General features: G+C 46.4%; 1 protein-coding gene across 3 annotated transcripts in view; it reads right to left on the bottom strand.

The window, feature by feature from the left end:
• The window catches only part of ASAP2 (ArfGAP with SH3 domain, ankyrin repeat and PH domain 2), a 318,205-nt gene that overhangs the window by 162,456 nt on the left and 138,655 nt on the right, over window positions 1-17,094 (bottom strand). For all 3 annotated transcript variants that reach the window (XM_063915446.1, XM_063915445.1, XM_063915447.1), the window contains one exon: window positions 14,372-14,517. In XM_063915446.1, coding sequence (XP_063771516.1) covers window positions 14,372-14,517 — 146 coding nt within the window. The remainder of the gene's footprint in view (window positions 1-14,371; window positions 14,518-17,094) is intronic.

The raw sequence follows: 17,094 nt of genomic DNA on the forward strand, positions 1-17,094 counted from the left end.
ACGCCATCAGTAACCTCTTAAAATCACTAGTTTCTTATCGGGGGAACTCCACGCTTCCTCCCACAATTCATTTAATTCATCGGATGGGGGAAAAGTCACTGGCTGCTTTTTCTCCCCAAACATAATACCCTTCTTGGTAGTAACCGGGTTAATATCAGAAATGTGCAATACATTTTTCATTGCAGTAATCATGCATCGGATGGCTTTAGTAGACTGTGCATTTGTCTCATCCTCATCTACACTGGAGTCAGACTCCGTGTCGACATCTGTGTCTACCATCTGAGCTAGCGGGCGTTTATGAGCCCCTGATGGCCTCTGAGACGCCTAGGCAGGCGCGGGTTGAGACCCCGGCTGTCCAAAGGCTGCTGCGTCATCGAACCTTTTATGTAAGGAGTTGACACTGTCTGTTAAGACCTTCCACATATCCATCCAATCCGGTGTCGGCCCCGTCGGGGGCGACACCACACTTATCTGCCCTTGCTCCGCCTCCACGTAACCCTCCTCATCAAACATGTCGACACAGCCGTACCGACACACCGCACACACACAGGGAATGCTCAGACTGAGGACAGGACCCCACAAAGTCCTTTGGGGAGACAGAGAGAGAGTATGCCAGCACACACCACAGCGCTATATAACACAGGGATTTTCACTATAATGAGTGATTTTTCCCAATAGCTGCTTAATATATATTATTTGCGCCTAAATTTATGTGCCCCCCCTCTCTTTTTTACCCTTCTTGTATCAGGAATACTGCAGGGGAGAGCCTGGGGAGCTGCTTCCAGCGGAACTGTGAAGGGAAAATGGCGCTGGTGTGCTGAGGAAGAAGGCCCCGCCCCCTCAGCGGCGGGCTTCTCCCTGCAGTTTCTGACTGAAAAATGGCGGGGGTTTTACACATATGCAGTCACAGACTGTATTATGTGTATTTTTATGCCAATAGGTATTTTATTGCTGCCCCCCCCCCCCCCCCCAGCGCCCTGCACCCTACAGTGACCGGAGTGTGTGGTGTGCAGTGGGAGCAATGGCGCACAGCTGCAGTGCTGGGCGCTACCTTAATGAAGACCGGAGTCTTCTGCCGCCGATTTCATCTCCTTCTCTTCTGTCTTCTGGCTCTGCAAGGGGGACGGCGGCGCGGCTCTGGGAGCGGACGATCGAGGTCAGGCCCTGTGTTCGAACCCTCTGGAGCTAATGGTGTCCAGTAGCCTAAGAAGCACAAGCTAGCTGCACGCAGGTAGGTTTGCTTCTCTCCCCTCAGTACCACGTAGCAGTGAGTCTGTTGCCAGCAGATCTCACTGAAAATAAGAAACCTAACAAATACTTTCTTTTCTAGCAAGCTCAGGAGAGCCCACTAGGTGCATCCAGCTCTGGCCGGGCACAGATTCTAACTGAGGTCTGGAGGAGGGGCATAGAGGGAGGAGCCAGTGCACACCAGATAGTACCTAATCTTTCTTTTAGAGTGCCCAGTCTCCTGCGGAGCCCGTCTATTCCCCATGGTCCTTACGGAGTTCCCAGCATCCACTAAGACGTCAGAGAAAAGGGTGAAACAGCCTGCTGTAGTCTGTATTTGGAAAATCTAGAAGGTTCTAAGCACAAGAAGCCAAGCCCTGGATGCATGGGTTACTTGCATATCGTCCCTATGGAGTAGCTTTTTACTGTAAATCTTATCAATTATATCAGCAAATAAATGGCTTCTAACGCTCCTGCTAACGCATACCTCCCAACATGACCCTCTCCAGGAGGGACACAATGCTCTGCTCCTGGACTTCCCTCTTAATGTATGATTGCCGTCAACTGTGGTGAAACACCTTTCTTATCAATGAACTAGTTCAGCACAGGTGATGGTGATCATACATTAAGAGAAAAGTCCAGGAGCAGAGCATTGTGTCCCTCCTGGAATGGGTCATGTTGGGAGGTATGCTAACGGTCGGATCTGGAGGTCGCAACTTATGAGCTGCTTATAAGATGCGACCAATCCCATAGACAGAAGTACATAGTGAGCTAGAAATTGTCAGTGTGTACGGGGTTCCCAATGATCAGATAATCGCTTCATTGTAGCGTTTATCTGCCAAGTGCGTACCGAGGTTTATGGGTGGAGGGCTCCTCTATTCCAACTTCAACAAGGTGCATTAATATTCTAAACTGCACAACAGAATTCGTTCTCCCCCATACTGAACAGCAGACAGGTATTATTGCAATAACTCATCAGCCCTAGATACTGAATGACAGGTGGATATTGTAACATATGTATTAGTGCTGCTGCCCTCCCATTGTCTTGTGCCACGCTGTGCCATACAATGTCCACCTGTCATTCAAGTCACTAGCTCAATTGAGATTTTGAAATAGTATCTGCCTGCAGGTGTTCTGCATGGGCTGGGACCTGAGCGGTGTGTTTTGCTACTAATCAATCACAGGCAGGTAATACAGTTTCCTGCTCAAAGGCTCTAGTTACAGCTGCAGCATCTGACATCACATACACTTTAAGGCGCCGTGTCCCATTTAAAATGCTTATTAATGAACTACACATTCAGCAGCCTGGACAGCTGAGTGAAGCGTTTAGCAGACGACAGAAACATTTACAAAGAGCAAGCAGCTTTTGCACTACAGATACATTGACATAATCAGAGGGAGCAATATCTACTAAGGCAGTTTCCCAAACTCGACCATTACAGTCCAGGTTTTAAGGATATCCATGCTTGAGCACAGGAGGCAATCAAGAGACCGCATGTCGGAAACCTGGCGGACACAATGCCGACGCTGGAATCCTGACAGGCGGTGAAATGCCGCCGCTGGAATACTGGCGCCACAGGCTTTTCACCCTCTATGGGTGTCCACAATACTCACAGAGAGAGAATATAACATGTGGCGAGCGTAGGAGCCACAGTGCCCGCAAGGGGCTTTCTAGCACGTGCCCCGCTGCCGGCATACTGGTGGCCGGGATCACGCTGTCTGGATCATGACAGCCGGGATCCCGGCCACCGGTAAAACACATGTATTCCCTTGAGCACAGGTGACTTAATTAGTACCTCAGCTCCCAGATTCATGCGTTAACAGGGTCTCAGCACCCGTTAACCCATTGGTTATCAGGGATTTTTTTTTCTGCCTCTGCTCAGAAATGTAAAATGACCACTTCCAGCTTCTTATGTCGCAAGAATTGTGGACAATCTAGCCTGGCACAGATAGGAACATTTTTCGATGTTCCGGTAATTGCGTATGGTTTTACGATCAACCCGCATATTGCTATGCATTTGCAATTTCTGCAATGGGCGTTTTTTTCTCTATTTCTGGGCGGCAACTATTTGATCGCAGCAACTGCAATCCTTACTGAATAAGGGGCCTAATTCAGACCTGGTCAGAGCAGCACATTTGTTAGCAGATGGGCTCGCTATCGTTTTTTGCAGCGCTGCGATCAGGTCAGAACTGCGCATGCGTATGCACCGCAATGTGTAGGCACGTCGCACAGGTACAAAGAGGATCGCAGCTCAGCGATGGGTTTGTGCGAAGAATCCATTCGCACGGGCGATCGCAAGATTGACAGGAAGAAGGCGTTTGTGGGTGGCAACTGACCGTTTTCAGGGAGTGGTTGGAAAAACGCAGGCGTGTCCAATAATTTGCAGGGAGGGTTCAATTCCGGTCCCGGACAGGCTGATGTGATCGCAGCGGCTGAGTAAGTCCTGGGTTGTGCAGAGACTGCACAAGATCTGTTTGTACATCTCTGCTACACATGCATTCGCACACTTGCACAGCTAAAATACACTCCCCTATGGGCGGTGACTATCTGTTCGCAGCAGTGCAAAAAAACCCTAGCAAGCGATCAGGTCTGAATTAGGCCCGATGTGCACTGCAGGGGGGGAAGATATAACAGCTGCAGAGAGAGTCAGATTTGGGTGGGTTATTTTGTTTCTGTGCAGGGTAAATACTGGCTGCATTATCTTCACACTGCAATTTGGATTTCAGTTTGAACACAACCTACCCAAATCTAACTCTCTCTGCACATGTTATATCTGCAGCCCCCCCCCCCCCCCCCCTCCCTTCCTGCAGTGCACATGGGGGGTCATTCCGAGTTGTTCACTCGTTATTTTTTTCTCGCAACGGAGCGATTAGTCGCTAATGCGCATGCGCAATGTCCGCAGTGCGACTGCGCCAAGTAAATTTGCTATGCAGTTGGGAATTTTACTCACGGCATTACGAGGTTTTTTTCTTCGTTCTGGTGATCGGAGTGTGATTGACAGGAAGTGGGTGTTCTGGGCGGAAACTGGCCGTTTTATGGGTGTGTGCGGAAAAAATGCTACCGTTTCTGGGAGAAACGGAGGAGTGTCTGGGCGAACGCTGGGTGTGTTTGTGACGTCAAACCAGGAACGAAACTGACTGAACTGATCGCAGATGCTGAGTAAGTCTGGAGCTACTCAGAAACTGCTAAGAAGTGTCTATTCGCAATTCTGCTAATCTTTCGTTCGCAATTTTGATATGCTAAGATTCACTCCCAGTAGGCGGCGGCTTAGCGTGTGCAAAGCTGCTAAAAGCAGCTTGTGAGCGAACAACTCGGAATGACCCCCATGGTTTTGCCCAACTACTATTAAATTTGCTGCTACGATCAGGTCTGAGTTAGGCCAATGGTCCTTTGACAAAACTCATTGCACGGATAGAGGGTTGAATTAAAATACGAAGACTGATTGATTTACGGGGAGGGGCGGGGATGGAGATTGGAGATATAGGGGTCACCGGCGGGTGACCTTACCGCTAGCCGCTAAGTTCCCACCATTGAAAGTAATGGAGCGGCTTTGCGATGTGCTGTCACAGTACAGACAGCGCACAGCCAATCAGGTGAGCGCAACGAAGTTGCGCTTCCTGATTGGCTTAGAGACCTTTCTGTGACAGCTGTCACTGACAGGTCTCATTCGTGGAAAGGTGTCCCATGTGTCAGCATGGGACCCCTTTCAGTCCGGCATGGAGCGGGTGTTCGGTTTGTTTTTTTGCCAAGTACGTGGATTTATCTCTGGACCATGGCTGAGGTGAGTATATTGATCTTTTCTTTTCAGGTATCCGTGAATTCTACATGGAGAAGAGGACCGATGTCGGCGTGTGAACATAGGTAAGTATGCGTGTGTCGACGTATGAAATAAAGTTTTACTGACGACGGTGTGTGTGTCCTGTTTTTATTTGGGTATTTTTTTCCCAGTAGTACTACAGGTACCAGCGGGCCCGTTTTTCTCCCGCATGCTGGTACTTGTGGTTCTCCAAGTACCAGCTTGCGGGGGAGGCTTGCTGGGACTTGTAGTACTACTGGAAAAAACAATATCTTTTTATTATCACAAAAGGCTATCAGCCCCCCCATCCGCAGCCCATTGGATGGGGGGGGACAGCCTCGGGCTTCACCCCTGGCCCTTGGGTGGCTGGGGGGGGGGGGGACCCCTTGATTGAAGGGGTCCCCACTCCCCCAGGGTACCCCGGCCAGGGGTGACTAGTTGGATATTTAATGCCACGGCCGCAGGGCACGGCATAAAAGTGACCCCCGGCTGTGGCATTATCTGTCCAGCTAGTGGAGCCCGATGCTGGTGTTAAAAATACGGGGGACCCCTACTCTTTTTGTCCCCCGTATTTTTGGCACCAGCACCAGGCGCAGAGCCCGGTGCTGGTTTTAAAAATACGGGGAATCCCCTGTCAATTTTTCCCCCGCATTTTTAGAACCAGGACCAGCTCGAAGAGCCCGAGGCTGGTTATGCTTTGGAGGGGGGACCCCACGCCATTTTTTTTTATGATTTCACCGTTCCAGCATAAAAAAAAAAAAAAAAAAAAAAAATATTTTAAAAAATATATAAATAATATTTGTGCCTCCAAAAAAAAAAAAAAAAGTACCTAATCCCTTCTAATATAAATAGATCTGCTATTCCCCAAAAAAAAAACATGTTTAAAATTTTTTTATTTGTTTTCACCCTCCAAAGTGTGGCGGATTGAAAATGACGAATTTGCTGTCTAAAAGCACTGCTGTCGAATTTCCAAACTTGAATTGAATATGCTTTGGTCGAATTGCAGCACTTGTATCATTGCAGAAAAGTCGAATTTGCAAAAATTCGAATTTCAAAAAGTCGAATTTTGAAAGTCCGTTTTTTGGTCGGAAAGCACTGAATTGCATAGGCGATTTTTTTTTTTGGTCGAAAATGACCCGAAATTCGACAATTTCGGGAATTCGACCGCAATTGCATATACCCCATAGTTATCCAAGCTCATCTCTAAAGCCACTAAGTATTTGTGTGCAACATGGAAAGGCAGAGAGCCTGCTTCCATCCTGTGAAAGAAAAACTAATGGTTTGTCCAGGTGCATATTTGCACCCAGCTCTGAAAGGGGGAAACTAGTAAAGTTCAATCTTGCCTAGCAGTTTTAAATTGCTGAAACTCATGAAAAAATAGTTAATTAATTTCCAAAGCTTTGAGGCTACACTGGGTAACACCAGAATAAGGGAACCTGGGAGTGACTGCTGTATGATAATGTCACAGTGCAGCACACGGCTATCGGTCAGTGAGGAGAAGCCGACACTGTAGCAAGAAGGTTTTCCCTCTCCCCTGCTGCTGCAGGCAAGAGTGTATCAGCAGCATCACTAGGGTATGCGGGGTGATGGAAACGGTGGCGTCACTAGGGGGTTTGGGATGGTGGAAACAGTGGTATCATGGGGGGGCGGGAGGCGGACACCATGAGGGGGATGCAAACAAGAATCTGCATGTCAGACATGACCATAAATGCGGCATACACATGTACTGAGACTACTCGAGACTAATTCAATTGCCCACTATGGCATGTAAAAAGGTGAATTTAGAAATATATCTGCAATCACATTTTTCAGAATATTCAGGGAACAAGGACCTCAGCTTTACAATTAAAGGTTGCCAATTCCGTTGATCTCTTTATAATGTATTGCTAAGCGTGTTGGCTACTGATAAGTGATGGCTTGTACAACCCTTTGACCATCATACATCACCTTACCTGTCATTAATATTCTGGAGATACTAATTCTCCTGGCTGAACTATGTGAAAACCAGAGATGTGGCTCTGTAATATATTTGGAGGAAGATTGTTACTTAGCTGTCAGTGCCCCCTGAGAAAAACGTACAAAACAAGACCACATATTATTTTATAATGTGCTCAGCAGTCCTCCAACTGGAGCCTACTGAGCACTTAGCAAATGCATTTAAATGGTTTTGGTATGTTCTATGACATGACGCAACAAATGCATTAATGAAAACAGTGCTGACACTGACACGCTATCTACATTCATGCATCTGTGTTTCACGCCTTACCAATGCAATACACCAGCTAAAAGAGATGTATTACTAATGCACCTTTCCCATCTTGGTGTCAGCAGCATATGGGACTTGAACAATGTAGCACATTGTACGCTTACCACAAAGGGGTCACTGTTGTTGGTAACATTTCTATGTATCATACAAACGATGAATATTACCTGCACAGACATTCCATGGTTCTACCTGATCTTTTTTCTGCTTTCCCCACAACAATAATAAAGTGCAACAAACTTTTTTTCTTGATTCTTCTGAAATATGAACCAAACTCACCCACTCTCCCAGAATGTCCAGGAGACACCACCCTCTCTGATCCCATGTACTTCCCAAGCAGAGTGGGTGTGGCGGTTGTGATGAGGCAAAGTGGACCTGTAATAGGGATGATTATCCTACAGTTGTGATGCGCTACTCTATATACTATAAGAGCCAGATGTGTGGCCTCTTTTAAAATTGGAAGGCTGTACACGTAACCCTTAAAGCACATCAATCTCCAAAAAGGACGCATGTAAACTTGAATTTTAAAAACATAAAAATGGCATTAAAAAAAAAAAATCGACACCCACAATTAGAACATTCACAGCCCTTCACAAATTCCACCATATGCCATCAGTCCCCAATGCTACAAAATACCATCATATGCACTCTGCTCCAGCTGCAGGGCCGCAGGTTGAAGACCTATGCCAGTGATGGCTAACCTTGACACTCCTGCTGTTGTTGAACTACATATCCCAGCATGCTCTGCTACAGTTTTGTTATTTGGCCATGCTAAAACTGATGCAGTGCATGCTGGGATGTGTAGTTCAACAACAGCTGGAGTGTCAAGGTTAGCCATCACTGACCTATGCCCTAATGAGCCCTCAGCCTTATCCACGTCGCACCACCATTAAAACACATGACACACTGACCATATGCCACTAACATCTTCCCACAAACCTCTACTTACTGACACTCCTGACAGGCTCCATAATAATTGACAATACTAAAAGTACCTACACTGACAGCCGCAGAGGGGGAGCTACTGACTGGCTGAGCTGCGTGACCTCAATGCTGTGTGCAGAGGAGGTCATACAATGGGGAATCCGGCTGCTCCCATTCACATTGTAAAACCAGGATCAGCCAGCTGGGGGCTGTAGATGAAGGTTTGTGAAGGCCGTGGGCTATCTATAGCCCACCACTGTCCTACAGGATAATGTAAATTATAATACCACTGTTACTGTGTCTACTGCCCAGCTGCACATGTACCGTAAAACACATCATCATACACACACATATATAAATATATAAAGAGTTGCCACCAGTGTCGGACTGGGGCATGAAGGGCCCACCAGGGGTATGCAGTGATGGGGGCCCATACTTAAGGGTGTGGCCAGCCTCCACAGAGGCTTGAAATACACAAAAGACTAGTGCAGTGTAATGCGACATCTCTACCCTGTATAATACAAGTGTACAGTCTGGAACCTGATCCCTAGAGGAAGGAGTGGGCACTCAGGCAGTGGGGCCTACCGGTGGTTTCCCTGGTACCCCTGTGGGCCAGTCCGACCCTGGTTGCCACACACCAATGGCAAAAAAAGATGGCACCTCACTAGGATCTACAGCTTTATTTACGGGAGAACTGTACACAAAAGTTCTTACATAAGTAAAAGCAGACTGCTAATTATCCACTTCTTCATGCGCTGCTACTAAGGGGCTTTAGCTAGACACTTCCCGGAACCACAAAATGACTGACAATTGGTAACCTCAGCCAGAACCGGATGGCCTTTCTATCACCACCAATCGTGAAAGGAGCGGGAAGAGGCTGGAAAAGAGTGGACAGTGAATGCCGGCCACAGTTCTCTCAAACTTTCTATGTCAGAACAAAGAGAAAAGCATAGCTTAAACTTCATTCTTTCTGTAGCTTTATACATACACAATCGCACTTGGCTACTTCAAATTGCTTGCAGACATATTTCAACAAGCGCCCCCACCCCCTTCCCTACCACCCCTGGATCAGCTCCACCGCAGGAATGCATCATGGGGCAGTCGGCGTGCTGTAAATTACTGTTTGCACCTGTCAGTGACTACACTGCGTGCCAATTACAACACATAAAATGAGAGATGTCAGGATCAGTGGGAATACCTTTGGGATTTTACAAACTTTAATGCAAGACTTTCACCATGCTTTAAAAGGACTTAAGCCTGATCTTAGCTACAAGGAATGAACAGCATAAACCATGTTGTGATTGGGTAATACAGAGACCATGGGTAAGCTACGCTTCTCACAAGCGTGCAATATAGGTGCTGTCCCCTGGCCGCACCCAGCCTCTCTAACATTCCCCATGGGTGGGGTGAAGGGGACCCTTGAACTTGTCACTATAGAGAACAGTCTAGCTGTTAATGACAAAGGGATTAAGCAGATTTCACATCACATAATAATTGTTGGAACAATGGTCTGACCATCTCTTTAGATAGCGCTCTCTTTAACTGAACTCCTCCACATGTACTGAGCAATTACAAATAAATAATCCACAGTGATCTATACAATGGGCAGGCGCTACACTCCACACCTTGGGGATGCACACTCTCTACAGAGGCTCCCAGACCTCCCAAAGCTAGTGTGCTCTTCACTCCCTTGTCCCTCTCACTAGACAGGATATATATTACTGCAGGTACCCTGGCTCTGTCATTGCACTTGGGCTTCATGACTCGTGACAGTGTAACTGATGACTCTGCCGTGCCATCTCATTGGTCTCCAAGTGGAAGTCTAGCCTGTGATTCCCTTCTCGACAGCGCTCCCTCTTACAGAACTCGGCTCAGCATATCTCCGGTCGACCACTAAGCAAGTTTAAGGTTGGTTGATGGGTTTGAAAAGGCAGACCTAGTATCGGGGGTAGTATAAAAACCTCAGTCCTTTCCCATTCTCTATACTCACTTTGTCCTTCAGCCTCTTATATTCTGTTCCCACCACCAAAGTAATAGAAAAGCGCCTTTATTAAATTCTGCAATTCCACCATTTCTTCTTGATCATGTCGTGGTGCAATGAATCATCTCAACTATGGAGCACAATCTGAAACACAGTATTTAACCTAAGGGTCTTAGAGATCATTTGTTTTACAGTATTTGGTTAATTTTCTACCCTTTACTCCCAAATGGGCTATACTGGGAGTCTTGTCCTTAGTGCAGCCACTAAAAAGACCATTCTGCAGGTATGGATTCAGCCGGGAATACCTCCTTCCTCTATTTTTCTTGTCCAGGATGGATTGGCTGGAGACTTCCTTGGCCAAAGTAGGCATCTATTGCACCCATGTGGTGCTGCCAAGAACCTATCTGCCTCTCAATTCTGAAAAAATCAATTGTACCCATGCAGCAAGAAGTAAAAAATCACATAACCAGATTACAGAAAAATACAATAAAGTGTGGGCTCCATGGTTCATCTGCCACCCCACTCCAGTACCAGGCTCTTCATAACATGGGGACTTAGTGGGTGGCCCCCCTGACTAGCATTTACCGTCCTTCATTTCTTGTATGATAAGTATAATCTGACTGGTTGCTATGGGCAACATCTCCACATGTGAAAACCTGCACTGTAGTAAATATACCCCCTACTGTCTGTAAATGGCAGACAATAACAAAGACGTTACGCTCACTGCTCATCAAGCAGCCTTTTATTTTATCATTTTCAGAGTCACAGAACAATGAAATGTTCCTCTTACAGCCATTTGGTACAATACTCAGAGCTTTACCAGCTGAACAGCATTATATAATGAGAACAGGACAGCGACAGGGAGTTCCCATGTTGTCTTGATCAAAGGACCGCAAACGTGGCAGTCTACACATTCAGCTAGCAGCGCACATGTCAGGGGAAAGGGAGCCAAGCTGTCTATGTTCATTAATGAAGCCAGCAACGCTCCTCTTTATTACACTGTGTGTAAAGCATAAACAGCAGGACGTGATCACAGTCCCAACAGGCATGAGTCAATGCTATGCTCAGCCATCAGGAAACAGCCGGCAAGCAGTCTGATATGTTTGTATCAGCGCTGGGCAACCTATGGCGCTCCCGCTGCTTGGGAACTGTAAAGCTTGCAGAGACTTGTAGTTCCTCAAGAGCAGAAGGGCTAGACATGGTCTATACCTGGTTCAGCGAACAAGTAAAATGGGTGTGGTTCGTTTTATCGACAGTATCTAGGTCGACAATGTTTAGGTCGACCACTATAGGTCGACAGTCACTAGGTCGACATGGATGGAAGGTCGACAGGGTTTCTAGGTCGACATGTGCTAGGTCGACAGGTCTAAAGGTCGACATGAGTTTTTCACATTTTTTTATTTTTATTGGATTTTTCCATACTTAACGATCCACGTGGACTACGATTGGAACGGTAAAGTGTGCCGAGCGAAGCGGACGCGGTGCACTAATTTGGGATCCCGGTCACTTTACGAAGAAAACGACACAAAAAAATAAATCCTCATGTCGACCCAGCACATGTCGACCTAGAAACCCTGTCGACCTTCCATCCATGTCGACCTAGTGACTGTCGACCTATAGTGGTCGACCTAAACATTGTCGACCTAGATACTGTCGATAAAACGAACCACACCCATTTTACTTGTTCGCCACAGTGGATTCCTGAATTTTTCAAATTGTTTATTTGTGCACAAGACACAATTACTGCAATAAATCTAATATATCTGTGAGCCACAATATTGGTGGGAGAAAAATCATGGGGGTCATTCTGACCCGATCGCACACTGCAGTTTTTCGCAGCCGCAATGTGTCGGCGCGTTGCTGCGCCGTACAAAGGACAGTACAGGGCGACAAAACATAGCATTACAGTAAATAAATAACAGAAATAGAGTACAGGGAACATAGAACACCACAATTCTCAAGACATAATACAGCTAAGATGTAAGTAGGGAGTGATCATCGTACTACTAGGGGCTGGTGGCCATAGATGGAGATGAGCCTTTACTAGCAGGGTAAAGATGGTCGTTGAGTAGGGGAGAGCTGCGAGTGAAATGTGTCGAGACAAGGGCATAGATAACAAGAGGAAAGAGGGCCCTGCTCTAAAGAGCTAACAATCTAGTGGGGAGGGGCAACAGACAGATGACATGAGGTGCAGGCAAGCGGGAGGTAGCCTGAAGGCAGTATGCAAGCAAAGCTGAGGTGTTCACGGCATGAGGCGGGGGGTGGAGGCGCGGCCTCAGGACTGGGTTATGCATCAGGAGGGTAAGCCATCATTTATAACTAGTGAGGCAATGCTCTTACTTCAATGTAAGAGAACCCATACCTACACCCTTATCCCCCTCCCACACGCCCCTGCAATCACCCTGCTTCACAGCTGGCATAGCCACCAAATGTGCATGGTTTCAAGTTCTGTTTCTGTGCAGGAGATAACAGAGCTAGTCACTAAACAGATATCGCTCTGCAGTATACTAGTCTTGCCCAGAAATATGGCTCTGCAGCAGTGCTGCAATTATGGTGGTACAGGGCGGTACTGCGTACCGGTAAGAAATTGAAAGCCACCTCGCAGTACCACCGGCCCGACCACCTTGCTTGCAGCTGCTGTGAGTGCAAGAGGAGCGCAGTGTGCTCCTCTCCTGCCCCTCAGTGCTCAGTCCAGGTTCTGGCGGCGGTGGCATGTATCTTAAATCAGGTTTGTTAGCCAACAAGAGCTCGCAGACCGGCAGCGGCGGCTCCTGATTGGCTGCCGGACTGCAAGCTTTGATTGGCTCCCAAACCGGCGCCTGATTTGAGATACACGCCGCCGCCTGAGACCGGTCTGAGGGGCAGGAGAGACGTGCACTGCACTCTCCTCCCCTCAGACACACACAGCAGCAGCAGCTGGAGCAGCCAGCCAATCAGTGGCAACGTGAAGCAGTGTGTATCTGGCACTGTGGGGGCATATGTGTATCTGATGCTGCGGGGGCATATGTGTATCTGACACTGTGGGGCATATGTGTATCTGGCCCCCCCTTCCCCCATATGTGTATCATGCGCCTATTTTCATTGGCCACGCCCTGTGTGGCATGTGGCCACAGCCATACCACTAATAACTTTTTTATACTTGCAACACTGCTCTGCAGTACACTAATCTTGCCTGGAGATATGGCTCTTCAGCACACTTGCCTGGAGATATGGCTCTGCAGTACACTAGTCTTGCGTTGAGATATGGATCTGCAGCATACTAGTCTTGCCTGGAGATATGGTTCTGCAGCATATTAGTCTTGCCCGGAGCTATGGATCTGCAGCATACTAGTCTGCTACTACCTGCTAAGTTTTGTCTCCCTGTACTGTCCTTTGTACGGCGCTGCGTAACACTTGTGGCGCCCTATAAATAAAATGTAATAATAGTCTTGGCCGGAGATATGGCTCTGCAGCATACTAGTCTTGGCCGGAGATATGGCTCTGCAGCACACAAATAGGTCCCAGATATGGCTTTGCAGCATATTAGTCTTGGCCACAGATATGGCTCTGCAGTACACAAATAGGTCCCAGATATGGCTTTGCAGCACAATAGTCTTGGCCACAGATATGGCTCTGCAGCAAACAAATAGGTTCAGATATGGCTTTGCGACACACTAGTCTTGGTAGGAGATATGGCTCTGCAACACACAAATAGGTCCAAGAAATGGCTCTGCAACACACTAGTCTTGGCAGTAGATATGGCTCTTCCAGCACACAAATAGGTCCAACAAATGGCTCTGCAACACACTAGTCTCCAGATATGTGGAAAACAATAAACCTTGCCCATTATCCTTCCAAGGCCAATCTGCTGACCAGCACCTATATTTTGTTGAAGCTACACTCAGAGCTGGTTAGGTATCTGCGGAGTCTGAAAACTGTTCCTGAGCTGCCAATAAACTGCAGTATCTAGATGCACAGCACACCAACTATTATAGGGGATATAATATACAAAATATTTCCAATCATCACTAAAGCTGGCTATGGGTGCACTGAGAAGATGCATAGAGCAATTAAAATCACCGGAAGAAATAAAAAATACAAAATTGAAGAAAGAAAGGTCAAATTAATCTAAAAAGATTTTCTAGATTCACACCTCAATGAGAAGACGTTGGTGGCAGAATTAGAACGTGTCTGACTTACCAGGTTCTTAAAAAGTGCAGCCAGCTCCTTGGTGAAGACCGAAAATTTCAGGAAGGCTGTGCCCAAATCCGGGTCATCCCTACACACACAATTGCCTCCAAATTTTTCCAGTGCTTGGGTGTACTGCTCTTCATTCTCCACGTGAGCTTTAGATAAATACACAGAGAAAGAAATATTGAGACACAATGTCAAACAAGTCACAACAAATAAATAATGCGGTGTAGTTATTAAATCGAACCTGTCCCCATGAGATAAAGTGCACTAATATACAAATCCAGGGAGCCATTTTGTGGAAGCCAATAAGAAACCTGCATATTAATTCTCTGGTGACACAAGAGAGAATATACAGATGTGTCCTTATACAACTAGCCTCAATACACCATGTAATGCGAGTGAGCCGACATGTCCCGTGCGCCTTTGCTGGCGCCAGACTTTTTTTCCTCATCATTTTGCCTGAAAATGCATCTTACAACGTGATGTGACTAAGAGGGTTATTCAGAGATAGACGCAGATCTTGCTTCTGCAGCAAAATCTGTATCTATCTACTCACATGCTGGCCCCCCCCCCCCCCCCCCCCCGCACAGGGCAAGGCCTCCCAGCATGTGTGATGCGCCACCCCGCGATGCATTCTCAATTTAATTGCAAACAAATCGATTAGAGGACGACCCCTGGCTGCGCTAGCAGGCGGTCCGGCTCCATTTTTTTTCTAGGAGTGGCTACGCTACCGACACGCCCCCGTTTTTTGCCCACCATTCTGTATCGCCGCCTACCCAATGACCGCTGTACGGCAAACTGTGATGCGGCCACATTAATGGCCGACTCTAAATAGGGTCCTAAGACCAATACAAGACTGTCCTGATTAATTTGATATGCGACACTTGAATATCTCTGTGCGACTCAGTCTGTGTATATGAATCACAACGGAACTTGGCACGGAACAAAGCAGCAACAGCTGTATTGAAGCACTTCGTATACAGACTCAGTCGCACACATATATACAAGTGTTGCATATCATATTAATCAGCAGAGTCTCCTGGTGTGTCCTGCTCACATTGCGGTGTGGCTAAGGGTGTGTTCACATGGTGAGATTTCGTCTATGTGCGATTCTGACTATGTGATTTACCCTGAACTCCCCGGAGCCCAGCACCGCCGATTTTGACTAACTTTTCTTGAGATATGGACTATGTGTGCTTACGATTTTGGCTTATGTGAGATTTTGGCTTATGTGAGATGTCATTGACATGTGAGATGAACTAGATAGTACACCGATCTAGCAAGGATTGACTTGCCTGCACAGTCTATCTTTTCTTGCGATGCCGACCTGGCGGGACCGCGCATCGGGATCGCAAGGTGACTTTCACCTTGCGATCTGCACTAACTTTTCTTGCGATTTTGACTATATAGTCAAAATCGAAAGAAAATATCTCACCGTGTGTACACACCTTATGACATATTTTACAGGTAAAATTACGTGACAAAAAATAAGCCCGGCACCTGCACGCCAGAAAGGGTTGTTTGGCGCAACTGCAGCAATAATGTATGAGGACGCATCTGTAGCGCAATAATCCACTGAGGCAGCTGGAATATCAATTCAATCTATATATATAGAATGCTGGCAGGGCGGTGAGCACAATGAAGACCCTTGCGAGCTCGCTCCTCTCGCCACGCTGCGGGCTTGGTGGCTCGCTGCGCTTACCACAGGTTCTATTCCCACTCCATGGGTGTTGTGGACACCCAGAAGTGGGAATAGCTGTGGCGGCGCTGCCGGCATTCTGACGGTTGGGATTCCGGCGTTGGTATTCTGACTAAATCTATTATCCATGATGTATTCTGTACAACGTAAATACACATAAAAAATCATATGTAACTACGCTTAGCCCCATTTTATTACTGTCCTCTAATAGAATTTGGAATATATATATATATATATATATATATATATATATATATATATATATCTAGTGCATAAATCTTTTATTGTAAATATTCTACGTTTCGGGGTACGCAGCCCCTGCGTACCCCGAAACGTAGAATATTTACAATAAAAGATTTATGCACTTTATTCTAAGTCTCCGAGTGCCGCCGCTGTCTGCAAGGTATCGATGAGTGACTGGAAGAGCCAATCAAAGAGGAGGGCACAGGAGCAAACTTTTTGGATACCGTGGGGACGGAGGGAGTGCCGGATTTCTCTGGACATTATATATATATCTATATCTATCTATATATATCTATCTATATATATATATATATATATATATATATATCTCTATATATATATATATATATATATATATATAGATATAGATATATATATAGATATACATACATACACACACACACACACACACACACACACACACACACTCATATAACAGTGTAACGAGACAGAAGCATGAGCCCTACTGAAGTATTTCTAGCATTATTTGCTTTATTAGATTTTTTTTTCTCCTTACTATCAAACTACTGTCCATCAATGAACATCTTCCTGGCATTATGCTGGCACAGGCTACCATCAGATTATCTGGAACAAACAAATCCAGGCAATGTGGCCACACTGCACACACTGTACCAGTTAGGTATGATAATGCAAATTGCCTACACGCAGACTACTGGAGAAGGAGGGGGACAGTCATTAGCTGATCTGCATTACAGGCCCTCTGATCAAAAGGACTGTGAATGATAAGTGCAGCCACATAACAAGTAAGTTTAATGCTTAGTAGGAA

The sequence above is a fragment of the Pseudophryne corroboree genome, chromosome 4, assembly GCF_028390025.1.
Source record: "Pseudophryne corroboree isolate aPseCor3 chromosome 4, aPseCor3.hap2, whole genome shotgun sequence".
In the NCBI taxonomy this organism is placed as follows: domain Eukaryota; kingdom Metazoa; phylum Chordata; class Amphibia; order Anura; family Myobatrachidae; genus Pseudophryne; species Pseudophryne corroboree.